At 32.2% G+C, this 25,444-nt stretch overlaps 5 protein-coding genes and 1 long non-coding RNA gene across 16 annotated transcripts; 3 read left to right on the top strand and 3 right to left on the bottom strand.

Moving 5' to 3' along the window:
• The first annotated feature begins 192 nt into the window (after window positions 1–192).
• LOC106790690 (phosphorylated CTD-interacting factor 1) lies at window positions 193–3,462 on the top strand. Its single transcript, XM_014755773.1, has 6 exons — window positions 193–295; window positions 706–1,014; window positions 1,086–1,241; window positions 1,329–1,477; window positions 1,551–2,912; window positions 3,026–3,462. Exons 2-6 carry the CDS (start codon window positions 730–732, stop codon window positions 3,297–3,299), a joined length of 2,226 nt encoding a protein of 741 aa, XP_014611259.1. The 5' UTR covers window positions 193–295; window positions 706–729; the 3' UTR covers window positions 3,300–3,462.
• Window positions 3,463–3,733: 271 nt separating this feature from the next.
• On the bottom strand, window positions 3,734–9,625 carry LOC106790691 (bromodomain-containing protein DDB_G0270170-like). 3 transcript variants are annotated; one of them, XM_014755776.1, is made up of 10 exons: window positions 9,378–9,625; window positions 9,004–9,260; window positions 8,794–8,936; window positions 8,548–8,698; window positions 8,228–8,472; window positions 8,075–8,135; window positions 7,815–8,014; window positions 6,543–7,723; window positions 6,311–6,421; window positions 3,734–6,235 (listed from the first exon to the last, which is right to left on the bottom strand). In XM_014755776.1, exons 2-10 carry the CDS (start codon window positions 9,104–9,106, stop codon window positions 6,214–6,216), a joined length of 2,217 nt encoding a protein of 738 aa, XP_014611262.1. In that variant the 5' UTR covers window positions 9,107–9,260; window positions 9,378–9,625; the 3' UTR covers window positions 3,734–6,213. The 3 variants fall into 3 exon arrangements, with proteins under 3 accessions (XP_014611262.1, XP_014611260.1, XP_014611261.1); XM_014755774.1 differs by having other exon boundaries at window positions 8,228–8,475; window positions 9,378–9,621; XM_014755775.1 differs by lacking the exon at window positions 9,378–9,625 and having other exon boundaries at window positions 8,228–8,475; window positions 9,004–9,275.
• A 787-nt stretch (window positions 9,626–10,412) lies between these two features.
• LOC106790696 (tRNA modification GTPase MnmE) lies at window positions 10,413–12,692 on the top strand. 3 transcript variants are annotated; one of them, XM_014755785.1, is made up of 4 exons: window positions 10,413–10,653; window positions 10,763–10,936; window positions 11,009–11,969; window positions 12,110–12,692. In XM_014755785.1, exons 1-4 carry the CDS (start codon window positions 10,503–10,505, stop codon window positions 12,348–12,350), a joined length of 1,527 nt encoding a protein of 508 aa, XP_014611271.1. In that variant the 5' UTR covers window positions 10,413–10,502; the 3' UTR covers window positions 12,351–12,692. The 3 variants fall into 3 exon arrangements, with proteins under 3 accessions (XP_014611271.1, XP_014611272.1, XP_014611273.1); XM_014755786.1 differs by having other exon boundaries at window positions 10,414–10,658; XM_014755787.1 differs by having other exon boundaries at window positions 10,414–10,675.
• Window positions 12,693–12,980: 288 nt separating this feature from the next.
• Window positions 12,981–14,554, bottom strand: LOC106790697 (SOSS complex subunit B homolog). The gene is made up of 2 exons (XM_014755788.1): window positions 13,768–14,554; window positions 12,981–13,561 (listed from the first exon to the last, which is right to left on the bottom strand). The coding sequence occupies exons 1-2, from the start codon at window positions 14,224–14,226 to the stop codon at window positions 13,283–13,285; spliced, it is 738 nt and encodes a 245-aa protein (XP_014611274.1). The 5' UTR covers window positions 14,227–14,554; the 3' UTR covers window positions 12,981–13,282.
• A 1,696-nt stretch (window positions 14,555–16,250) lies between these two features.
• LOC106790688 (cationic amino acid transporter 2) lies at window positions 16,251–24,921 on the top strand. 7 transcript variants are annotated; one of them, XM_014755767.1, is made up of 15 exons: window positions 16,251–16,755; window positions 17,178–17,528; window positions 19,065–19,215; window positions 19,973–20,126; window positions 20,223–20,453; window positions 21,907–22,115; window positions 22,196–22,367; window positions 22,461–22,644; window positions 22,743–22,867; window positions 23,178–23,431; window positions 23,513–23,755; window positions 23,854–23,998; window positions 24,103–24,196; window positions 24,283–24,410; window positions 24,548–24,891. In XM_014755767.1, the coding sequence occupies exons 3-15, from the start codon at window positions 19,069–19,071 to the stop codon at window positions 24,889–24,891; spliced, it is 2,430 nt and encodes an 809-aa protein (XP_014611253.1). In that variant the 5' UTR covers window positions 16,251–16,755; window positions 17,178–17,528; window positions 19,065–19,068. The 7 variants fall into 7 exon arrangements, with proteins under 7 accessions (XP_014611253.1, XP_014611255.1, XP_014611252.1 ...); XM_014755769.1 differs by having other exon boundaries at window positions 16,474–16,755; window positions 17,269–17,528; XM_014755766.1 differs by having other exon boundaries at window positions 16,474–16,994; window positions 17,204–17,528.
• Window positions 20,865–21,799, bottom strand: LOC106790689. The gene is made up of 2 exons (XR_001382104.1): window positions 21,174–21,799; window positions 20,865–21,084 (listed from the first exon to the last, which is right to left on the bottom strand). It is a non-coding gene; the product is annotated as an uncharacterized LOC106790689 (long non-coding RNA).
• Window positions 24,922–25,444: the final 523 nt, after the last annotated feature.

Raw genomic sequence — 25,444 nt, 5'->3', positions numbered from 1 at the left:
ATGTGGAAATAATTAATGAAATGAATATAACATAAGAAAAGAAATAATTTATAATAATCGTTAAAAAATATTTTATCGTATTCGAGGTCGATTGCAAATGGTTCGACTGTACACGTCCCGCTTTGGAAATCCATTGCGCATGCGCGAGAATTCTTTTGGTAGTTGCCAGGATAGTTGATTCAGTTCAAGAAAATGGCGTCTCGTAGGTGGAGATCATTGCGTCGAATTTCACAAATCATGAATGAATTCTAACGTTCGTCTCATATCTTATTTTAATTACTTGTGTTATTAATCGGTAAGTTGTATATTACAATAGTATCATATATCGATAATTAAGAAATGCATAGATTTCGGATATTTACTGATTATTATTAGTGGGCGCTTAAAAAGAATGTAAACAAACCTGAAAACATCAAGTACTGTCAGATAGTATCTAAAAGAAAACTAAACTTGTTAAATGAATCCCCTAGAATTCATTTCAATCTATTTGAAGTTTTCTTTAAATGTTAACTGTAAATGTTGAATTTACCATTGTACAGATATGTTTATGTTCTTAGAGTGACTTTCAACAGGTGCATAGTCCTTGCATGTCCTCAATGTATTTATCTTTTTCTTTTTTCTCCCTTTTCTTCTGTATTCATAGGCATAAGTATTGTTAACGGATATAACATGATATTAATATTCTCATACAAATAATATTTCAAGTGCATTGGGAGAAAGGACAATCGAATGATGAATGAAATAAGTGGTAACAAGCAAGAGTTGGGAAATACTTCAGCCTGGGAAAGTCTATCGACGCCCCCGTCTCTGTCATCGGCGCCGAATATGCATCATCACCATCATCATCTTCATCATCATCATCAAACACTACAGCAGGATACAAATACGACGGTTATGCAAGTTATAGTTCCTACTCCAGTTAAACTTCAACCTCCTATATTATCTTCGGCTCAAACTGTAACTGATCATTGTTCCCAACTTGGGCATTTGCAACAAACACCTTTAATAACTCAGGTAAATAGAAGTCAAGAGATCAAGTAAATGAAAATGAGTTGAAAAATGTAATGTTCAATTTACTGTAACAGGGTTTAGCGCCAACAAATTTTTCCGATCTTGAGCTTTCACCTGAACTTCAACAACAAGGATGGAAAAAATTTTGGAGTAAACGAGAAAACAGGCCTTACTTTTGGAACAAGTTAACGGGTGAATCTTTATGGGTCGTGCCCTCTTTGAAATCTCAGGTATTGCATAGACAAGTAATATTATAATAGAACAAGTAATATTATAATAATATAAGAGGTCTTATCAATGTATTTGTTACATTCAAGTTTGATCCTATAACTGATCCCCTTGGTATCTGTGGTGTACCTCCAGTTCCTGGAAATGGATCGATACCTCTTTGTACACCCAGTGGTGGAGTAAAGCGCAGAGCTTCAGAGGATGGTACTGCGCCAGCTCCAAAAAAATTTGTCTTGGCGTATGTATAACATATGATAAGAAGTGAAAATAAGTGAAAAGAAGAAGTAAAAATAATTTTATTTTATCAACAGAGGCCCATGGGATCTCGATATTCCGACGAATGTAATTATTCATGAAAGAGCTCCATCAAATTTACCTCATGTCCATCCGGAAGTGGAAGCGTTACGATGTGGTTTATTAACAAAATTGCGTCTGTGCTATCAAGAACTTTGCCATACGCGAGAGTCCATAGATGCTCCTAAAGATTCTTTTAATCGATGGCTTATGGAACGTAAGGTTATAGATTGTGGATCAGATCCATTGTTGCCGAGTCAGTGCTTTCCAGAAATCTCAATGTCGATGTATCGCGAAATAATGAATGATATCCCAATTAAATTGATAAGACCTAAATTTACCGGCGATGCTAGAAAACAATTGTCCCGTTATGCGGAAGCTGCTAAAAAAATGATTGAATCAAGAGCAGCATCTTCGGAAAGCAGGAAAGTTGTTAAATGGAACGCCGAAGATACGTTTCAATGGCTGCGCCGGACAGTAGGCGCAACATTCGACGATTTTCAGGATCGACTTGCTCATTTGAAACGCCAATGTCAGCCTCACCTTACGGAAACTGTGAAAGGAAGCGTCGAGGGTATTTGCTTGAAAATTTATCACTTGTCTACAGAGTATGCAAAAAAAGTCAAGGATAAAAATAATCAAATATTAAAAGACAGTGGTTTAGGGGACGTTATACCGTTGGGGGGACCTGCCAGTACTCAAAGAAAAGTTTGGTGTTATCCGGTGCAATTTTCTCTTCCTACTCCTCGACTTCCGCAAGTGGATTATCTTCCGGAACGTGATCAGACGATGTTACGTTTTCATGGTGATACAGTGTGCATTAATAATACACACTTTACTAAATTAGAACATTTATATAGGTACAATTGTTTTGATGATAAAAAATTTGAAATGTTTTTACCTCGCGTATGGTGTATGTTAAAACGATACCAAACATATCTTGGCATCGAGGGACAAGCTACTCAAATGGCTCTGCCGGTAACAGTTTTTGAGTGCCTCCAAAGATCATTTGGTGTGACATTCGAGTGTTTTGCTTCTCCTTTAAATTCCTACTTTAGACAATATTGTTCGACGTTTGCCGATACAGACTCCTATTTCGGCTCGAGAGGCCCTTTTTTGGATTTTAGACCCGTAAGCGGTTCTTTTCAAGCTAATCCGCCCTATTGTGAAGAACTCATGGAAGCGATGGTCAATCACTTTGAACGTCTCTTGGCGGATTCGGCCGAACCTTTGTCTTTTGTTGTATTTCTACCTGAGTGGCGAGATCCAGCACCCAATGCTCTAATAAAGCTAGAAAGTAGTCATTTTAAACGCAAGCAAGTGGTAGTACTTGCAATGGAACACGAATACAGACACGGACATCAACATATATTACCAAAGTATATTTAATATCCATATCTATCTTATCTATATTTATTAATTAATCGAATAATAAATAAAACATCTTTCCATTTCAAGATTTTTTAACAAATTATGTCATTTTATATTTAAGAGGGGAAATTAACATCAGGGCTGCTCATGGAACTTTGGTTGTATGGCTGCAAAATGCGGCGGGTGCTGCGAGATGGGGTCCTACCGAGGAACGCGTAGAGGCATTGTTAGAAGCTTGGCGTCCAGGAAGAGAAAGAGAAAGAGATAAACAAGAACTTCTTTCTCCGTCTAGGCAGACTCATCAACAAATTCCTGCGACGCCTGTTTCTGTCTTGGCCACTCAAACTACTCCAACTATGCCACTCTCACAAACGCTATCCACCCATCCTACATAATCGTATGCAAATAATTTATAATATCAATTTAATCTCAGTTCGTTATATTTAAAAAAGATTACGATCATTAATGTACGTATTCGTATACCTTTTTTAAAACATTCGACTTTAATTTTTGTAAATAATGTACTTTCTCTCAAATATTTACTTTATGAATAGATTTATGCAATATCTAATTTTTCTAATAATATTAAATATTAATTATATATATATATATATATATATGATCGATGCATGTGTTAGACGCGCTTATGAAACGCGACGTGTAAGATATATTAGGTATACTTGCCATGCAAGATCAAATTGGTACTATTGTAAAAGATAATAAGAGATTAAGTCTATATAATTATTTATACACGCACACAGAATGTTGCAATTAGCGATCGACATGAGCACATAGTCAGGTTTATTAAAATTTATGTTATTGAAATGCGCTTTATTATTTTTATTCTTATGCAATTATCATTATTATATATATACATGAGATATACATATATTCTTTTCATTTCTGCTATCAAGTTAGTTTAGAAAAATTTGGAATGTTCCATTTCAAATATTAGACGTATCTTTACTGGAATAAAAACTTTAGCCTTAAAAACATCAAATATCAAATAATCATTATACACGAATAATTTGTGATATTTCCATTATGTTTAGGGCTGTGCAATTTTATCGTACATTACATACATATGATATGATAGAAAGAAACTCTGTCGTAACTATAAAATGTTTCTAAAGAGAAAAGAAAAATCTTACGTTGCCCTAAATCATTTTGTCAGCATATTATTATAAAATTGATTTTTCTATTAGATATAATATTTATCCTTTTTATAATAACGCGTTGTATATAGATGTGTGTCTTGGCGATGTTAATTTCAGATTTCTGTCGGATTAAAATCATTATACGAATTATTTAGTAAATGTAAATAGAAAGCAAAGTACGGCAGGAGATCTTTTGCCAAAAGAAGTAAAAAAGAAAACATGCTTCGAGTATATTTTTCTATATGTAATATGTGCTCATTCATTAATTCATTCATTTCTTTACTAATTAAAATATCAACGAATGATCCAACTTGAAAAATTCTTCCAATCGAAATTAATTCGCGACCAATAATTGTATTTATTTGTAAATATTCGAAATCTTTTCAAAAGGTTTCTCATTATCCATCATTTTCTCGAGAGTTTGTCGAGGTAATTTAAGATTTAAACATTCTGTGCAATGGATAAATATATACGACCAACTTGAAATGAGAAAAATTACATCGAAACAATCATTTCTAATGAAAAAATGAAGGAAAGTTCTTGTAAATATGACGGAAATTAGATTAAAATTTTAGACAAAATATCTCATGTACATCTGAATCTTGGGCGAGATGAAAATCGAAATTCAAATTGAAAAATGACCGTCGTCGTATGTATCTTTGAAAATTGATAACGATACATATTTCTTAATAGAATGAATAACAAATGAAATGCGACAGTATGATAAGTTAAAAGTATCATTAAAAGACGGAGAGAAGAGAGAGAGAGATTTGTTTTATTGTTAGAAACACTGTCTCTGTCTTCGTCGGCTGAATAAATATACAGTAATCTATATATGGTGTTCTCTAAACGCAAAGTACATCGTTGTAAGTCGTTTATTGTTAATAATTAATAAACTTGTAGTTTCTTAAACAACATACATCTTATAAATTCACAGTATAATCACAAATCGTGTTCTTTCATACACATGGAAATAACATTAATTCGATCATTAGATTATTTATATATTTATTTATACGAAATCAGAGCCAGCCATATCATTGCTATATAAAAGTATCCAATAATATGATATGTTTCTTATGCGATGAGTTGTACTACTATGAGATAACACATTGAAACTGTAAAAGATATCTTGACAAGTTAAAAGAATACTTCATTTCTGTATTAATTCTGGTTTAATAATTGTGTGTTCTTTGCAACAAAGCATTATTAGATTTTCGTCGGACATCTCTTTTGTTTAGTTAAAGCATACAATTTATTTTTAACAGTTTGAATATTTTACATAAACGTTCATTAGATTGAAAGAATTATTAAAATTACTGTATTACATATATTCGTTTGATTTACTATTATTCAGTAAAAAGCGATTTATATGACTTTATTTGATAAGAATTTGTTCAATTTTTCATTTTATTGCTACTGTAGTTTTTAGTAACTGTTTAAATACATTTATTAAATATTATATAATTACTATAGATTATATATATATAATTTCCACGGTAATTATAATATTATATCTCTTTTTAAATCTATTCTAAAGATATTAATTCTTTTTATAAAAGTTCCGTAGTCTTTTTTTCTATTTTTATCCTTTTTTTTTAGAACAAGAAAATAAACTATTATATCATGGACTTGGTCCTCCATTGCTAACGGCATCACAGATGCATTTTTAATTTTCTCAAAAGAATAGACTTTTGTATATACCGTATAAACGTAAAAATCAAGAAAAATATCTATGTATTACTAAGAATACCACTACTTTTGGCGGGTGCGATTAATCTTGGAATGAATATGTATTCAAATTGGTATAAAACTTTAGTTTATCATTTACAAACTGTATGGAAGAATTATGTTTATTTATTTATATTATATTTTACTCCATAGACCGGACAGATGGATCTAATTGGTTGAACATTAATTATACGCGAGATTGAGCTTAACAGATTTTTGTTGAGAAAATGGGAGCGTAATGTCGTTAACATATAAATTTAACAAAGTGATTAAAAATGTGCTGTTGTAATATCATATAGAATATTTCTTTACATCGCAATGTACTAGTGTATTTTGCTGTTTATAAATTTCTCTTAAATATCTTTCCTTTTCTTTTTTTTTATTCTTTTTTTTTTATACACAGCTATATATATATATATATTCATTTGAATCTTCTTAATTTTCTACAATAAAAAGCAAACATTAATTAAGTTATATAATGAGATTAGTTCGATTGTTCAAGGTGATACATTACTTACTTTCTTAAATTTGGTTCCTTAAAATTTTGTGGTGCCTTCTGCCTTTTAGGACGTTTCGACGAATCATTAGAAGTACTTAAGTGTATGCTCCCTGTGCTACTTTCAGAATCGCTAGAATTTTTAAGTGAATATTTCTTAAATAAGGTATATTAAAAACGATAAATAATAAATTAATGCACTGGATATTGATCGAATGTATTAAAAAAAAAAAAAAAGTAATAATAATACATACGACAAAAGGCTAGAATTCTGTGATAATGTTTCTTCTAATGAAAAAGGCTGCGATTTAAGGTGAAAGTCTTTATTATGTGGAAGTTTTTGTAAGACAACTTTAGCGGTGCTCGGATCTTTGTCATTTAAAGATTTCTTCTCTTTTCTCTTCGCTGCTTTTCGCGAAGTTATACTTTCAAAATGGTCTAAGTCCAAGGATTGATTCGTTTTTCTTAATTTCGTTTGTCGATGCATATCTAATGATATATCTACCACTGGTATCGTACAATCGATAGCAGTATTTGAAAGCTGAGGCAGTGTAACCGTATTCCGATCTATTAATGAATCATCATTGCAGATATTATTAAAGATCAATGGAATTTCACTATTTTCTGGCAAATTTTCTAACATAGTCGTCATCTCAGGTTCCTCTTCTGTTTTAACTATGGATTCTACAATGGTATTTTCTAAAACAGGCAATCTTAAATCGTTTAAATTGAAAGATACATTGTTAACGTTTCCTCGCATATGCATTAAAGTAAAGTCGTCGAGATCATCGTCCATAGCTTCGGTAGAATTTCCTCGTTGTCGTGTCACAAATCCTTCCTTATTCATATTATCGTGTTCTTCTATTTTGACATCGTCTTTTTGAAAATAATTGACAACACTTCCTTTTTTCGAACTACGAGATTTAAATGTAATTTTTTTACAATTGATATGATTAGATTCATTATTATCTTCTTCGCCTTTAATACTATCACTATCGGTATCGGTATAGCTATCACTATCGCTACTGCTATTGCATTGCATTGTATGTGTCGTGGAAGTCTTGGTAGTATCATCGTCGCTTTTATTATTACAATCCTTTACTTCGCTACTACTTTCCATCCTTGTATTTGTCAAAGACGAATTGCTATTATAACTATCGAGTAACCAGCTTGGACCTTCGAGCGGATCATTCTCGTTGACTACGTCATTACGACTATCTCTGTTATTTCCTTGAACATTTAATTCGGGCTGTTCATTTTCAATCCCTGTGCTATTATTTTCTATAGTATTATTACTATTTTCTTCCGAAAAATCCGTCGATAATTGTCTTTTCGAAATAATTATAACATTTTTATTTCGTCGATTCGATATATTATTTGTCGAATCGTTTATTTCTATGTTATCATCAGCGACGTTATATTTCGTCGAACTCAGCTATTGTTCAAAATAAAAAGCATATGTAATAACAGAAAATAACTAATAACAAATATTAATAATCTGTTAACATAATAAGGGAAAAACAAACCCTTCGAATATTAATAGTTGGGGAATTCTGTAACCAATTGGAAACATCGTTCAACGTGACACGAACACTTGTCATCAGGTCGGGACGTTCTCCTCCATTCATTGATTGTGACAATCTATTAGACTTGGATCTCGAACGTCTCTCAGGTGGTTTTCCTGAATGTCTACTTTTTTGTTGACTCAATCGTCGCTCATCTCCATCTAAAAATATGAAATTAAATAACTTTCTATCGTTATATTACTTAGTACAATATTTCATACCGCTAGCTCTGGGAGAATTAATGTTCAATCTTTCTGGCATTCTACAAATGCGACCATCGGCCTAAGATAAAAAATTATATATTAATAGTTCACTTTATTATCCAATCAATTATAATATATATTGATAATGTTGTTTCTGTTATTGTAACGTACGTTTCTTGGTTGTCCTCTAAGAGAAACAGAAGTAGAAGTACTATCATCGTTTGCATTTGAATTTGGAGGAGATATCGCAACTGGTGTAGATACTTCTTCTATGGTACTCAAGTTGTGTGAATTGTTGTAATGTTGCATATTTACTCGACTCAAATTTATAGTGGGCTTTGTAATCGTATGCCCACTTACCATTGGTTTAACTATTCCTTTAGTTGGTGTTTTAACTGACAGCCTTCTGTTTTCTCCTTCTAACAAATAATTCTTTGATAAGTGATTCTTAAGCTTATTAATCGTGTCATTTAGATAGAAAATTCCCTTACTAGAAAATGGATTGCACGACAGTCGTACGTTCGTATTCGTGGAAGATGTATATTCTTGACAGGAAGCGATAGTATTTGTGACAAATTTGGTCAACGTGACTAACATTTTGAGCATTTCTCTAGCATTTTGTAATACTTTAATTATCGTATTCTGAAAACAAAAAATAAATAAAAGTAACGGCAAGAAAGAAGGTATTAGCATCTAGTTTGATTTAGTTTAATATAAAACTTAAATAAATGACTTACGTCGCGTTTAATACAAGCTGAACTCAAATCTTGAACTTCTGCTAGTAAAGCAACATTTTGTGAGAATAGAAGTTGTTTTTTTTCTTTTTGCTTAGAGAGGGCCTTTGCCAAACAACTATTGTTACTTCTTAAATGTTCGTATGCTAAAAGAACAAAATATTAGTTAATAGAATAAAATCATTTAAGTATATACACATACGAAATACTTACAGGCCATGCAGCCTCTGTTCCTGGGATACCTTCCTAAACATTGTGTTCTTTTAGTGAGTAGAGCAGCTCTTTTGAACCTCCTTTGCCTCGATATTTGTGACATTATTTCTTAATATCTTTCTATTACTCTTTTATTTCCAAATAAATAAATATTTATTTAAACATATTGGTTAACAAATGCAACTATACACAGTCCCAGAATAATATAATTTGAAGGATTAATTATAATTATATGAAAAACATTGTTCTTTTTAACTCTAAAACAACAATTATAAATAAGTTACTAATAATATATATAAAAACAAAAATCAACGAATTTAATACGAAACGTAATAACAAATTGAAATTAAACAGAAATATAAATAATTTCTTACTGACTAAATCAAAGCAAGTGTAAGAATAATACTCGACCATGAACGATACACTGTTAAAATATTTTTTATTAATATTGTATTTGATGATAATTATTTAACAAATCTCTTATATATTAAAGTTACAATTTGAACACTTTGTGGTAATATTTTAAAAAAAGATTATTAACCGATAAAAGAGGCACATCGTCGCCATTGTAAATTTCTTAGATAATAATTTACTAAAAACAACGAACACTCGATTATTTTATACCGCAGTACCATCTACGCGTCTTGGTTAAAAGTATTTACAGTTACTAGATCGTATATAGGGTAGCAATTTTGTGATAGGTATTCTATGATCAAAATTAGTCATCTCGAATGTGACAAATTGACATTTACGAATTTATTTGAATAAATTTTAGCACAAAAAAGTTGGCATAGAATCGCAACAGCAGAAAAAAAATGAATAAGTACTCTTAACTGTATATTAATTACACATTTAAAATCTATAATTGCACACTTTATTATTAATTTATTTAATTACTTATTAATAATTGAAAATACAAAAACGTTTCTTCTCATTTCTAAGCAAAGCAATGAAGTTTTCTATTGTTTTTTGTTTTCAATCAATTTTTCACTTTTTCTTTGTCCGTTTTCTCCGGTCTTTCTAGCTCTAATATAATATCGGTTTTTTTTTAATCTAGTAAGTCTTTCTCTGCACCTGTTCCAAGATAAAATCGTTCTTAACGAGTAAAGTCCTTTAATTAATAATTAAAACAAAATATCTAAATTAGATTTCTAATTGTTGTTTGTTTTTAAATGTATATAGAATTTAATTATACATTCACTTTGTGTAAACTACTTGCTATTAAAAGTTACTAGGAAATAAGAAAGTTTAAAATATATTGAAATCTAGTAACATTTTTAAGCCTCATATCGGTAATTGCAGTGCTCTACCTTTATCTTACCGACTGAGATCTGATGGTAACTTACCATCAGAATTACCGACGGTAAAAACGCGAAAATAATGCTATAGTAGAAATCTGTAGAAAAACTACACGAATGCTTACATCAAATGGTAGCATGTTTGTACTACTAGTTGTTGACATGTATCATAAAATACTTGTTCCGAGTAATTAATTAAAAATGAAAATCCTTTTAATCAATGTAATGTCACGATTATCTAACAAACGATTAGGTTCGCAAATGATTTTGTCCATTAGATCATTTATGAGACATTCTGTGACATTTTGTACGGCAGAAAGAAAACACGAAACGATTTATGCTCTCTCATCTGGTTATGTATATATATTAAAAGTGTATATTTAAATGCATAAACATCTTGCGATGTAATAGAAATTAGTTGAGAAATACTTGCAATAAAAATGAATTATTTTATTTCTAAGGTCATGGTAAATGCGGAGTGGCCGTTGTCAGAATATCTGGTAGAAATGCAATAGATGCTTTAAATAAAATGACCAGGATATTAAAAGTAGAACCAAGGAAAGCTGTGTTAAAAAAGATTTTGGATCCTGAAACAAAAGAAGAAATAGATAAAGGTTTATGTTTATGGTTTCCTGGTGAGTTTGGTCTTAAATTTACAAATAACAAATGTTGGGAAATAATATATATTGATGCTGTTTTGGTCTTAGGACCAAAATCATTCACAGGCGAAGATTGCGTGGAATTCCATGTCCATGGAGGACCAGCGATATTGAGTTCCTTAATGAATGCGCTTTCTAAATTAAACTTTTATCAAGCTTTGCCAGGAGAATTTACTAGACGAGCATTCTACAATAATAAATTGGATCTCGTTGAAATAGAAGGTTTAGCGGATTTAATAGAAGCTGAAACAGAACGACAAAGAAAACAAGCATTGTCACAAGCTAGTGGACGTTTAAGTAAACTTTATAAAGATTGGCGAGAAAGACTAATTAACATTATTGCCAATTTGGAAGCATATATTGATTTTAACGAAGAAGATAATATTGAAGATAATATCTTAGAAAATTGTAATTCTTCTATTAAATTTCTTATCAAGGATATTGAAAGACACCTTTCGGATAATAGAAGTGGCGAAATTTTACGTAATGGAATAAGAACTGTTATTATTGGAAAACCAAATGTAGGCAAAAGTACGATATTGAATTATTTGGTTCAAAGAAATGCTGCTATCGTGTCTCCTATCGCGGGAACTACCAGAGATATTATAGAATTAAAAATCAATATTTCCGGTTATCCAATGATTTTAGCAGATACCGCAGGATTTACTAGAAGTCCTAAAGATCCTGTAGAAAAAGAAGGTATTCTAAGGGCAAAAGCATACGCAGAAAATGTGGATCTGGTCATTTTGGTAATGGATTCACGCAAATATCTCCGATCTGGAATGACGTACACAGATTACATAAAGGAGTATGTTAACAATATGAACTTAAATGAATTATTCAGGGACGAATGTAAAAAGAGATGTATCGTAATTGCGAATAAAATAGATCTCTTGAATGAAAAAGATAAAGAAATAATAAAAAAGGAAAAGATAGTCGCGACTTCGTTTGTAACGGAAGAAGGTCTTTCGGATATAACTAAGACTATGATAGATTATTGTCAAGAGTTGTAAGTATATACAAAAATATGTATGATAAAAAGATTCTTATACGTTTAAATGAAGGCTGCGTCATTCGTTATACGAACAATAATTTTTCAATTTTTTACGAGTTAATATATAATATAATTAAATTAAATTTTTTTTACAGATGTTGTAATACATTCAATGAAGATCCAGTAATTAGTCAAAATAGATATAGAAATCATTTATCCAAATGTCTTAAAAATCTGCAGAATTACATTGAAATGGTATCTAATGAAAATTATGATGCGGTAATAGCTGTAGAAGAAATACGATTTGCGATGAGAGAACTTGGAATGATAACTGGCCATGTTTACAACGACGAGATATTAAATAACATTTTTACACATTTTTGTATTGGCAAATAACAAAATGTTTTATATTTCTTATTATCATCATCATCTCATTTGGAATAGTATGTATGCATATGTATATGTATATGTATACAAACAAAGTGATTATCTTACAAAGTACACTACTCCATGTACGAAATGATGCGTTGCGCTGTCGGTAATTCAGGGTACAAACGGCAGTTGTGCAAGGATAAATACATTTCCTTTGTAGATATGTATATGTATAGCTTTTATCAAACAGGGATTTTTGTTACGTTTGGTGGTACCTCTGTCAAACGAAGAGGTTAATTGTTGTTATTAATCATTTTCGAATGCATGAAATAAATATTGTAAATCTACGTTGAATAATGAAAACTATTTACAATAGTTATTTAATTCAAATTATTATCAACGAACTAAACTTATTCTATATTAGTCACTTCAATACAAATTCGGATTTAATAGAAAGGAAAGTTTCCCTTTGAAATGTTCTTGAATATATTTTATTGCAAGATTTTCAATGCATAATAAAATGAAATCAATTGATGTCGTAAAATTGCATTCTAATAAAATAATGAATTAAATTACATATCTTTGTTTTGAACACAATTGAAACTTAATTGATGTAATAAGTACTAAGTAAAGAAGAAATACTTTTGCTTCGAGGGTACTCGTACTTGATAATATTATTCCAATATTATCTAATATTTAAATGTATTGAAAACGATCCATCTCGCTTAAGTTGCATTAATGTTAGGGTAATTTTGGCATAACTGCTCTCAAATGCGTACAATTAGATACGTTCATTTGAACGCATATAATTGTTACATTGTTTCGTAAGAACTGAGATATAGATAGATATAGAGAAATCTTAGAAAAAACATTTTATATTACAATCGTGTTGGATGTTGCGTCTTTTTGTGCCTTCATAATAACGCTTATGATGTTATTGGTATCTTAGACATATGTTATCTGCGATCAATGCGACTACCATTTCTATAGCCTCCACGGCCTCGCGAATTACTTTTCGTGGTGGTTGTAGATTTTGGGGAAGATTCGTTGCTAGAATATCTGGCAGATCCGCCAGGTAAACCTGATCCTCCGCTATTATTGCCTCCGGTATTTCCGCTACCCCCATTACCGATATTTCCTCTCTTTTCTGTAGTCGTCGAAGTTCCAATTGTACCGGTCGTAGATACTGTTGCCGCTGCTGCTGTTGCCGTCGTAGCAACGTTACTTTGAACAGCCTGCAAAGTAATCAATTACATTGATCTTTGATATTATTAAATCAAGATTAACAAGTGCATTTATTCTAATTTACTTTCATGTAAGTTTAAGTTCGTTTCTTTATATAAACATTCCATCTTATCTATTTTATATCACTATTATTTCTGATAAAATATAAGAAGAGAATTAACAATAACAATTGAATAATCCTACAGCGATAACATACCAAAGGTTGACGTCCAGGTTGACCAGGAATGATGGTCGCATTTCCATTGTTCGTTATCGTACTGTTAACGTTATTACCAGGTGGTCCCGATCCACTTTGATTAATCAATTGTTGGGCTAAAGCAGGATTTGGTTCGCTTATATTCAATTGTTCGTTTATAACCATACAAAATTCTCCAATCTTTTGAATGTCTCCATTTTTTCCCGAATACAAGGTCAAACATTGCCTCCAAACGGAGGCATATCCTTTGGTTAATCTAACAATGTCACCGGGAACTAATAGCTGACCAGGTTCATCCCAAATGGAGACATTCATACAGGCAGTACTGTCTGCAACTTTGAACGTTCGAACTTCGCGGTTTTCTTTGGTGATAGTAGGATGGCCAACCTCCAAAATAATAAACACTACATTTATATTTTTCTGCCCGGGTCTTATGTCTTTTATTAACACGTATTCCATCGTCTTCTTAGTCGTTAATACGATCCCTATTGTACTTTCTTATGAGACCAACACTAGCCTTAACAAGTTCCAACGTACGTCAGAACTTTTGTCACCGTATTATTGACAATTTGATACCTTCCCAACCCTTCCTAATAGACTGACGTTTTTCCCATGAATTTATATCGGTGAATCTAGATGAATACTTCTGATACCGCGATCTCCAAACGATGACTCTCGAATATGCAGAGCGTATGAAAAGTTCATAAGGATTAATACGCTTGTTACGTTGCTGATACTTTATGAAGCAAGTGTCGGCCATATTATTGTACAATCTAGTACAATTTGCGAACACTGGTATCGCTAGTACGTGGGAAATTTAACTTATCGATGGAGAATTTCAAATTTAGCCTCAATGTACGCACATAGCACCATCCCTTGCTTCAAGTGGGAACCCTCTTATACAATCTCGTCGGTCACGTAGTATTCTTCTATTATCTACATAAACTCTACGGATAAATTATGTCGATAAAACAGAATTGAATATAATTAAACGTACTTACAAATAAATATTATATTATACTTGCTCGTTTTTTTTTTATCAATTTAATAACATTTCTCTATTGTAAAAAGTGATCATTTTTTAAATCATTTTCTAACATGTCGGTATCGGCGCTGTAACGTAGCGACATCTTGAATATTCGCATAATCTAAAACTCAAAATAGATAATTTTAATGTTAGGTAGTATATTATGTCAGTAGTAAAAGTCAATAATCAACGATGCAATATGCATTTCGTATAGGATAAAACTATTCTTCGTTTATTGTTGGAGAATATTCATGAATTCTACGATAAAATACTACTGTAATATCTGATGAAATATTATCTTGATTAAAAAAAAATGTTATCCTTATGGAAATATTCGAGTTCTATGAGAAATACGGTAGAAGAAAAGAAATAATCCAAGATCTCAAGATTTTTGACAATTTTAATTTGTTAAAGAGTAGAAGAACAAAAAAAAAAGAATTAAGGAAAAAGATTTGCATATAGAAAATATGAAAGCGTCATCATATAAAATGGCGTTCTGACGTAACACGATGTTACGTCAATCTTTGGTTACAGCACACAAGAAGGGTAGCATACGCGTGGGTGCGCTAGTTTTAAAGAGGAAGAAAAAGAGTGGGAGTAAGAAAGTAAAGTCATGCGGGGGTGTAACATCAATAGAAGAATCCTTTTTCAGGATTGGTGGGGGAGGGGGGTGGGATTATACCGAAACAACTGACGAAGGGACATTTGTTGAAAAAACTTTAAGCTTTAACTTCAGGACAAACAAATGTAAATTACGAAAATGCCCCTCCTAACCGCCCCCCCCCAAAAAAAAAAGAATAATATATTAAATATTTGAAATTATATTTCTATAAAATGTATTATTTTTCTTATATTTGGAATAATTAAATATACATTTTTGGAATAACAGAATCCTGCAGAGGATAGTATTATAGATTAGAAAGGTCAAGAGAGTAGAGTAGTGTAGTGGGAGAGGGGATGAGGGTAGTTTAGCTACGCAAATACGCCTACGCTGATAATACAAAAGTCCTATGACAGGGATATGTGTTTTTATCCTTATATCTTTTAAATAAGCTAAGATCCGTGAATGCGAATCTGCTCTCTTACAAAATGTCAAACATATGCGTTACGATATATCTTAGAAAATCATTGATTATAATATGTACCAAATAAAATAAAATTAGACCGTCTTGTCCAATGACTATATCATAGGAAGTAGTCAAAAAAACTACCCTTACGGTATACATACATACATACATGTATATATATATAGATAAATGTATTGGACAGGAAGATAGGACGAGGGTGGAATGTATGAGGGCGCTACGGTTGGTAGGGATGACCCCCTATGGAGGTACCATCATAGTAGAAAATCGACTGAAGGGAAGAAAAAGCGAAACGAGACGGTAGATGGCAGGGATGATTTGAAAAGGAGGAGGTGTGGGGGGGGATAACCCCTTGATTTAGCTGAATAGGGATGGCAGAATCGCGAGAAAGACGGAGAGAGAGAGAAGTGTTAACCCCGCGAACCACTGCTAGTCGTGTGTCGCACTAAAATGTGACTCGGGGTAGCATCGGAAACCGTGTGTGTAGAGAGGGAGGGAGTGAAAGAGAAAGAGAAAGAGAGAAAAAGAGAAAGAAAGATAGAGCAAGAGAGAGAGAGAAAAAGAGAACGAATGTGAAATAGAGAGAGAGAGAGAGAGATTGAGAGAGAGAGATAGAGAGAACGAATGGGAGGGATAGAAAGCGAAAGAGAGAATAAGAGGAAGGGTGAGAAAGAAAATTGCGTGTGCCGGAATTTTCATTAGTTTAGTGAAACTAGGAAGAAAGGAATAGCTGAGAAAACGGATTTAGGTGTAGGAGAAAGGTGACTGGGACGGTTTCGAAAGGTGTTCGGGATCGGTGCTAGCGAATCTCCGGGAAAATACAATCCGGGGTCCGTCGTCTTCTAACAGAATCTTCCTCAAGATTTAACGCCTTTGGTGCCGCTGTCAACAATACATATCATTTTATCCTAGTTTGCAGAATAAAAGTTATCTTCTTATGAACGCGATTAAAAGAATATTACACTCGATGAATTAATTATTATTATTATTATCGTTATTATCAATGAAGTAACGCGAGAGAGAAATGAATCGAGTGATTTCGCAAAGAAAAAATCTATATTCATTAGAATAAGTCAAGAGATATTCAAATATATATATATATATAGTGTATATGTGTATGTATATATATATTTGTATATGTATACGTCTGTATATATAATATATATATATATATATATACGAACATATACATATATATACATTTATGCATTAAACGTATAGTTAAGAGAGAGTAAAAAAAAGAATATATATATATATATATATATATATGTAATATATAGAATATATATTATATATAGATATATATATGTAATAATCGAGACAGTGGTGTGCCTGGCTCAACGAGCATCGTGATTATTATTATCTATTGAAATTTCTTTGACGAGAAAGAAGGAAGAACAATTAGATAATAGGAGGAAAAATCATAAAAAGAAAAAGAGAAAAGTATTGATAATATATTAAAGGAACGCATAAAATTCGACTAAAGCTTTTCTCCGCGATCGTTCGTTAATTATCTCGTTTCGTGTGCAATATTTGTCGTGGACTGTGATCCTTTTTAACGAGAAAAAAAAAAAATAAGAAAGTAAAAAAGAAAGAATAGGATCCTCGTTATTTCTGTTGTGAGAAGAAATCGAAAAGAAAAAAATCAGGTAAGTCAGCAGGTGACATTTTGTGTTCATTTCCTCCCCTTCTTCTAGCATTGTCTCTTTGTCCTTGATGACTTCATCCCTTGCTAGCTTGCTTTGCCAACTATATGGGGTAGTAGTAGAATACTTTGGAAATTTATGTTACGATTTTGCTATAGTAAATGTAATCAATATTTGATATTTTATCGCGTATCCATTTAAAATGATATCATTTTCGCGTGAAATAATTTTGTTCGATAAATAATACAATTAAGAATAGAAATACGACCAATGAGATCAATTGGTTTCCATTAGTTTTTTTTTTTTTTTTTATTCGGAGATAATCAGAGAATATTTTAACGCATGTCTCTCTCTCTTTCTCTCTCTTATTGCATTTAGCAAAGGGCGGGGTAAATTCGACGATACTCGAAAGACTGCATGCTAGGAGCTTGTGTGTTGTGTTGCAGATCAATGTCGAAAGGAAAAAAAAGAAATGTCGATAAAATATGCATATTCCATCCTTATTCGAATAAGTTTCTATTTTACATTGACTTATGAAAAACTATATATAAGATAATATCCCAACATTCTTATGGTATATATATTTTCTAATATCAATTACATTTATCGAACGTTTAATTGAAATAGATTAACCGATTATTTAAACGAATATAATATTCAGTTGATTACGTGAGTGTTGTTTTTTTATTTCTTTAAATGACAAAGAAAAAGAAAACGAATTGAATCGATTCGTTTTAATTGTTCTCCCGCAATGAATTAATTTTCCACGTACGTGTTCTAATTTGATTATCGCGATAAATAGAAAAAAAAAAAAGAAAAAAAAGAAATGAAAACGTCGTATCTCATAGTTTAGGTATCCTTTTAATCCGAGATAAACAAATCGTGACGTATCTAGTTTTCATAGATACCGGCAGCATTGCCGTTGATCGATCTGTAGGTTTCAGGGTTATGTTATAAGGTCTCTCTCCTTTCTCAACTCGAGTGGAACTTTCAGTTTTTTAAGCTAAAAAAGAAAAAAGCCAATATTTTCGATATTATTTTTATATTATATATCTGCGAATGACACTGTATTTCTTTTTTCTTTTCTCATTTTTCTTTCATTCTTTCTTACAAAATAATTAAAACACTTTGTATATAATAGTGTTAGATTATAAATATAAAAATTAATATGGAAAATAAATTTTTCTTATATGCAGTTAAAAATTAGTATAACATTATCGTCGAAATTATGGTTTGGTTAAAATAATTTATATATGCTGTTAGCTGTATGATTTGCCATTGATAACTAACTCTTCGTAATATCTCGTATATGACCCTCTTAAGCTTGCATTAAAGTCTCCTGCTTAATATTTGTTTTTACATCTTACCTCTTTTTACTTATTCATGCACGATTCTTCTTTTTTCTTTTTCTTTTTTTTTTATCACACGCAACATGTAACATATATATTAATACATATATATAAATTGTCTTACTGGTGTATATTTACAAATTAACATTGTATAATATAAATGAAATTAATAAATGAAATATATTTGTAGAAAAATGAAGCTCGATTTTATGGACCGTGAAAAGGGGTTGGAGCTTTTCGGGAAGTTAATAAGAACAAAAAATATCGACAGTTTGCAAGGTGAACAAACGAAAACGGGTCCGGAAACATTGAATACAGCTGATCCAAAGCAGAAATTACAGGTAAAATATTTCTATGTATATATATAGGTAGGTGTGTGTGTGTGTGAGTGTGCAGAAGTGTATTTCTTTTTCTCTATTTTCTTAATTAATTTCAGCTCTTGAGACAAATTGCAAATGAATTTATTTATCGATAGTAAAGAAATACTACGAATTAATTACGTATCAAAAAGTCAATTTATTCGGTGAAAAAGAAATGTAGCGTGTACGCAAAATAAAGAAATTAAAGGAAAACAAAATAGAAATAATTTATCTCTCGCAAATCGATTTATAAATAGTTCTAAACTGACTTTTCGAGCTAATAGATTCTTAGACCTACATACTTTTAGATCTATGTGCGGCGTGTAAAGTATACATACGACGTGCCATTCGCACCAGTACGTATTGATCTCGGTTTATTTTTAACCGAAATCTTTGCTTTTTTTTCTTCTTTTTTCTTATTTTTTTTATTTTTTTTTCAATACCATTTATTATTGGGCGTACGAAAAATAATACCGAGACGCGTAATATCCCTGGTAAATCGTCAAAATCAAATCTGATCTGTCCCATAATCATATTTGCTATTTGTCGATAATAATAATAATTATAATAAGATTATAAAAAAGTTTAATACTATAAGGTCTTAATAATAAGATAATAAATAGGTTTTGTAATGTCAAACCAAACCAAAAAAGAAAAAAAATAAGAAAAACGATACTATATAAGTTTAAACTATTAAGATAAAATATATAACGTAGTAGTATCTATATAAATATTTTAGAAGTGTCTGACTACTCTGGACCTGACGTCTTTAGGAGTTGGTTCCTGCGTCGGAACGGGGATGTACCTAGTCGCAGGAATGGTTGCACACAGTGTTGCTGGACCTGGCGTAGTTATATCCTTCATAATTGCTGCTATTGCATCGATTTTTTCTGGTAAATCATTGGTATCGCGTGAGGAAAAGATAAATTAACTTCCTCCCCGCACCTAAAATTTTCAATCGATTCAAATTGTACGGATTTAATTTTTAGGAGCATGTTACGCAGAATTTGGAGTTAGAGTACCACACACGACTGGCAGTGCTTACATGTACAGTTACGTGACAGTAGGCGAACTGATAGCTTTTATTATCGGTTGGAACATGGTACTCGAGTATTTGATAGGTACCAGTGCCTGTGCTTGCGCCCTTAGCGCTTGTTTGGATGCCCTATCGAATGGTGCTGTCTCAGGAGCGATAGCTAACAACATTGGTACTATATTTGGTGAGTAGTATACGAATGTTTTATTAACTTTTTCGTTTTATTTCCCTATTAATTTATTTTTCTTCCCTTGGTTTGAAAGAGGAAGGAAATAAGAAAGAAAAAGAAAAACAAAAAAAAAGAAACAAACAAATTTAGCCCCGTTCGTATTGAAATTCAATTAACTGTAGTAAGATCTGTCAGTAGCACGTGTCCTCGAAGTAAGAGAGAGAGAAATCGATTAGGAAAAAGCTATCTATGTACCTTGCCCTGAATCCTACCTTACCTATATTATTCGTACCTTACAATTAAGTACTCTTTCACTCGTCTTGACCTCGTTTTCAATAATTCTAATACAACGAAAGATGTGTATATTTTCTATTGAAGACAATTTTATTTTGAGTGAGCACATTTATTTTTTTTATTTTTTTCTTATAACTATTCACAAACGACAGAGAGAATTATATCTCTCATTTCAATTCGATGCGACTTTATCTTATTGATATTCTCATTTCAATCGAGTTAAACGTATCTCGTTAACTCGATAAAACGGTAAGAATCGTGTGTACATTACGAAATAATTAGGTAAAAGGGTTGTTTTTTTTGTCTCCAATTATATTGTCCACCAAGCTTTTTACACACACTCGACCGCGATCTGTAGGACATGAGCAAAGTTATCAAGTGAAAAAAACACGTGCCACGAATAACGCGTGTGCGCATCACGTACGGTATAAACGTACGTACCCGTTATACATTTAAATATATATACGTATATACACATATAGGGGTTTAAATAATCACCGAGTATTTTTTCATACGCGAACATATAAACGATTTTCTTTATATAGAGAACATATAGAAGTGAAACACTACTCTCTCTCTCTCTCTCTTTCTCTCTTTATTGTCTTCTCGTTTGTATATGTATTAATATCATCATCGCATTATATCCATATAAACTGCAATTGAATGAAGTTTTCTCATAGTAATAGACATGAGAATCGTGGGCAGAAGAAATAAGGGATGGATAAAGGTTGGGAGTGGGAGGGGGGGTGGTTTGGAAGTGGGATGAACGGCAAAAGGGATAGAGATAGGTAAGGGCGCTTGCGCGGATCTAGTTTACGGCACCTGTGGACCTCATCGATCCGAACTTAGTTCCCAAACGAAGCACACACTCGGACGCTTTTTGACCTATCCACCTGTGTCACGATGAGAGCTTTCTTTCCTTTGTTTAATTTTTCACTCTCTTCGTTCTATCTTCAGTTCTATCTTGTCTTTTTTTCTTTGATATACCAATCTCATTGGGTCGGATTAATAAGAATAAAATGATTCTCATCTGATACACGGTCTCAACCCAACTGGGATAAATTTGATGTAACAACACGATAGAACATATTTAATATTATTATTATTATTATTATTATTAGTATGTTAATTTATAATTGAATATGTATTTTTTTTTGTTTCTCTGTCGTACCAGAACGACCACCGGATTACCTAGCCTTTATCATAACGATACTGATGATGTTACTGATGGCAGCTGGGGTTAAAAAGTCTTTGGTGTTTAATAACGTACTAAATGCAATTAATCTAGCAGTATGGGTTTTCGTAATGGCAGCTGGTATGTTCTATGTCGACTCGAGTAATTGGTCCGAACACAAGGGATTTCTTCCTTTCGGTTGGAGCGGGGTAAGAATCGAAAAAGGGGGGATTTAATTTGTACGATATAAGAAATGATATGATCATTGATTTGTTGTTTATTATTTTAGGTATTTACGGGAGCGGCAACATGTTTTTATGCGTTTATCGGTTTCGATATAATTGCGACTACCGGGGAAGAGGCAACTAATCCTAAACGAAGTATTCCTCTAGCGATAGTTTCTTCGTTGATCATTATTCTCATAGCTTACGTTACCAGTAGTATGGTATTGACTCTGATCGGTGAGAATATAATTATAATAATAAGAAATCAAATAAAAAAAAGGGGAGATAGAATAAAATAATAATAATAATGATTTTATATTTTTTAATTAGTACCATACGAAGAAGTTGATCAAGATTCCGCATTGGTCGAAATGTTTGGTCACGTTGGTGCATACAAATGCAAATATATAGTAGCTGTAGGTGCGTTAGCTGGTCTCACGGTGTCCATGTTCGGCAGTATGTTTCCAATGCCTAGAATAGTTTATGCCATGGCTCAGGATGGCCTCATTTTTCGGTAAAATAAATGATCTTTTAATATTTTCTATATACAAATAATTATTTGATAATTAATAATATGATCAATTAATGTTCATTTATGTATATTTATCATAGAACTTTAAGCCACGTATGGCCAACAACCGGTACTCCAGCATTAGCCACATTAACATCTGGTCTTTGCGCTGCATTCGCGGCATTACTAATACAATTGGAAGTTTTGGTAGAAATGATGTCGATCGGTGAGATAACAAAATAATTCATCATACGTCGAATCATTTTTTTAATCGTACTTATATATGAGCCGTTTTATTTGGATTAAATTTAAAAATATGGATAACAGATTACATAGTAGAATAATATTTTAGGGTTGCTTCAAGGTGTCATTAGCACATAATAATTAATATTATTTAAGAAATAATTAATATTATTTAAGAAATAATATGTGTTTCGATGGCTTATGCCACTTTCAAAATAAACGGCTCGTATACACGTTTACGAAATAATATTAAAAATGTTTGTATTTTTGTTGTTGTCTGTTTAAAAATACAGGTACCTTGTTAGCGTATACTCTCGTATCTACTTGTGTCTTAATCTTACGGTATCAACCGCATACAACCAATTTAGTCGAACTTCTTCCACAAAGTCTCCGTACACCGTGTCGTTCTCCGACTAAGGAAACTCAAGTAAACGGACAAGTAACGTACGGAAAAGAACTTAGACCTGATCAATTGACAACTGCATTGAGTACTGCACAAGTAACTCAACCAGAATTAATGACTACTAATAATGGACAACGTATCATGGTAAAGATATTATTACGAGATTATTATTTAACGATAATAAAATATGATAATGCAGTTATTGCAATCGATTAATTTGTTTAGGTAAGACGGGTCAGAAGGTGTAATAGTTCCTCTCCAGATTCTGACGACACTTATGGCGCGGAAGAAGACGAAGTTGGTTTGGGGAAAGACGATCAATATTTAGTTAGCGATAGAACGGAAAACAAATTTTACGGTAGTGTTCACGCGGCGGCAGCCGCCTCAAGTTGCGGAAGTACGCATCAATATCCTGGAAATACACCAATCATAGGACCGCCTTTAAATTATTTACAACGCCGATTACAGGTAACCCCCCTCCCCCGTTTATTAATTATATTTAATTTATTCTTTTTATCTTTTTCTCTTCATATATTTCAATGTATTCTAAATTTTGGTTTGTTAAGGCTGCACAATATCTCTGTCCTGCCATATTTCCATGGGTGGATAGAGGACCCGCCACCGAGGCATCGGGTCATTATGTCATGAAATTAGTCGGTATCTTGTATTTATTAATTTTGATCTTCGATATTATCATTGTATGTAGAATGGGTGAGTAAAATTGATTAATATCTAATTAGATTTTCATTTATTTTATAATTATCTGTAACTCTTATTTAATATCAATTGTTCGTTTTGTTTAAATATGATTCAAGGTGATATGGGCACTTTTACAACGATAGTATTGTTCATATTGTTTTTCGCGATCGTTGGAATACTTTTGGCCATAAGTAGGAAACCGCAAAACAGGTGATTACAAAATTGAAAGATCCTATGTTGTTAATAAACGAATATAATTTCAATATAATCATTGTAATCGTGATATCCTTTTGCAGAAACACTTTAATGTTCACAACACCGGGATTACCATTTGTTCCGGCCATTGCTGTAACTGTTAACATTTACCTCATCTTCAAACTTAGCATCTTGACTCTAGTTAGATTTACAGTTTGGATGATACTTGGTACGTGTAATACATAAACAGTAATTCACTAAAATATTTCATAATAAGTTTTCAAATACTTTCGTTAGTTAATTGTATATAATTATTCAAACTAACAGATTAATAGATACACTTCACACTTATCGTATAAATTTCAGGCTTCATAATGTACTTCTATTATGGTATTAAACATAGCAGTTTGGAAGAAAGGAACGTTCAAGGAAACGCGGATGAAGTTGTTAACGAGTGTGCAACGGGAAATATCGAGTTGACTGTTACCGATCAACAAAGACACCCCCCGCATAATCAGCAAACTGCGTATACGAACGTGGATTCGAATATTTATGGGGGTCAACAGCTTGACGCATTCGGACAGCCCGTATTTGGTAGTACAAACTTTGGAGGTACACCGACGAATTACACGAATCAATCGCACAGCCAATCACCGTCGAGCACTGCACTCTTCGTTCAGCAAGAAAACTTTCCAACTTGGGACGATTGAATTTGATTGCCGATAGAAAGGGAAAAAAGGGAATAGGGTGGGAGGAAGTTAGAGATAGCGAGAGGTAGAGAAGGAGAGGGGTAGAGAAAGAGAGAGAGAGAGAAAGAGAGAGAGAGAGGGAGGGAGACACACTTATACGAAAGCCTATAATAAGTATACTTACAATGGTTTAATCATTATGCCCGACACATAAACAGGCGACGAAGTGTTGGTTACCAAAAACCATAACAATAAAAAGAAACCAAAAATAGGATGAAGAAACGGATCAATTCGTTAGAAAAATAATTGTTTCTAGCTCTCTATATTATACTAATAACGATCGGTATAACGGTACCCAATGGAGAAATAGAAAAACATTCGAGCCTATTTTTTTTCCTTTTTTATCCTTTTCGCGTTCTTTTTTTTATTATTTTTTTAATTATACTATACATTATGTTAGAAGAAATCAAACACTTTATACGATAATAGAGAGGAGAAAAGCGTGCTTTGAAAGATTTCTCTCTTTTTCTTTCTCTCTCTCTCTCTCTCTCTCTCTCTCTCTTTCTCTTTGTTT

The sequence above is a fragment of the Polistes canadensis genome, unplaced genomic scaffold (assembly GCF_001313835.1).
Source record: "Polistes canadensis isolate GaletaPanama2010 unplaced genomic scaffold, ASM131383v1 scaffold_254, whole genome shotgun sequence".
Classification (NCBI taxonomy): Eukaryota; Metazoa; Arthropoda; class Insecta; order Hymenoptera; family Vespidae; genus Polistes; species Polistes canadensis.
This window is presented reverse-complemented; position numbering and strand designations above follow the sequence as displayed.

What these genes read in the sequence shown, in the direction of transcription:
- LOC106790690 (XM_014755773.1), top strand. Translation starts at nt 730, where the DNA reads ATGATGAATGAAATAAGTGGTAACAAGCAAGAGTTGGGAAATACTTCA. An exon ending in TGCCCTCTTTGAAATCTCAG is followed by an intron (nt 1,242 to 1,328) that starts GTATTGCATAGA and finishes GTTACATTCAAG; the next exon opens with TTTGATCCTATAACTGATCC. An exon ending in CATCAACATATATTACCAAA is followed by an intron (nt 2,913 to 3,025) that starts GTATATTTAATA and finishes TTTATATTTAAG; the next exon opens with AGGGGAAATTAACATCAGGG.
- LOC106790691 (XM_014755774.1), bottom strand. Translation starts at nt 9,106, where the DNA reads ATGTCACAAATATCGAGGCAAAGGAGGTTCAAAAGAGCTGCTCTACTC. An exon ending in GAACAGAGGCTGCATGGCCT is followed by an intron (nt 8,937 to 9,003) that starts GTAAGTATTTCG and finishes TTGTTCTTTTAG; the next exon opens with CATACGAACATTTAAGAAGT. An exon ending in CAACTATTAATATTCGAAGG is followed by an intron (nt 7,724 to 7,814) that starts GTTTGTTTTTCC and finishes TTTGAACAATAG; the next exon opens with CTGAGTTCGACGAAATATAA.
- LOC106790696 (XM_014755785.1), top strand. Translation starts at nt 10,503, where the DNA reads ATGAAAATCCTTTTAATCAATGTAATGTCACGATTATCTAACAAACGA. An exon ending in GATTTATGCTCTCTCATCTG is followed by an intron (nt 10,654 to 10,762) that starts GTTATGTATATA and finishes TTTATTTCTAAG; the next exon opens with GTCATGGTAAATGCGGAGTG. An exon ending in ATAGATTATTGTCAAGAGTT is followed by an intron (nt 11,970 to 12,109) that starts GTAAGTATATAC and finishes TTTTTTTTACAG; the next exon opens with ATGTTGTAATACATTCAATG.
- LOC106790697 (XM_014755788.1), bottom strand. Translation starts at nt 14,226, where the DNA reads ATGGAATACGTGTTAATAAAAGACATAAGACCCGGGCAGAAAAATATA. An exon ending in AACCTGGACGTCAACCTTTG is followed by an intron (nt 13,562 to 13,767) that starts GTATGTTATCGC and finishes ATTACTTTGCAG; the next exon opens with GCTGTTCAAAGTAACGTTGC.
- LOC106790688 (XM_014755768.1), top strand. Translation starts at nt 19,069, where the DNA reads ATGAAGCTCGATTTTATGGACCGTGAAAAGGGGTTGGAGCTTTTCGGG. An exon ending in ATCCAAAGCAGAAATTACAG is followed by an intron (nt 19,216 to 19,972) that starts GTAAAATATTTC and finishes TAAATATTTTAG; the next exon opens with AAGTGTCTGACTACTCTGGA. An exon ending in TATCATTGTATGTAGAATGG is followed by an intron (nt 23,999 to 24,102) that starts GTGAGTAAAATT and finishes ATATGATTCAAG; the next exon opens with GTGATATGGGCACTTTTACA.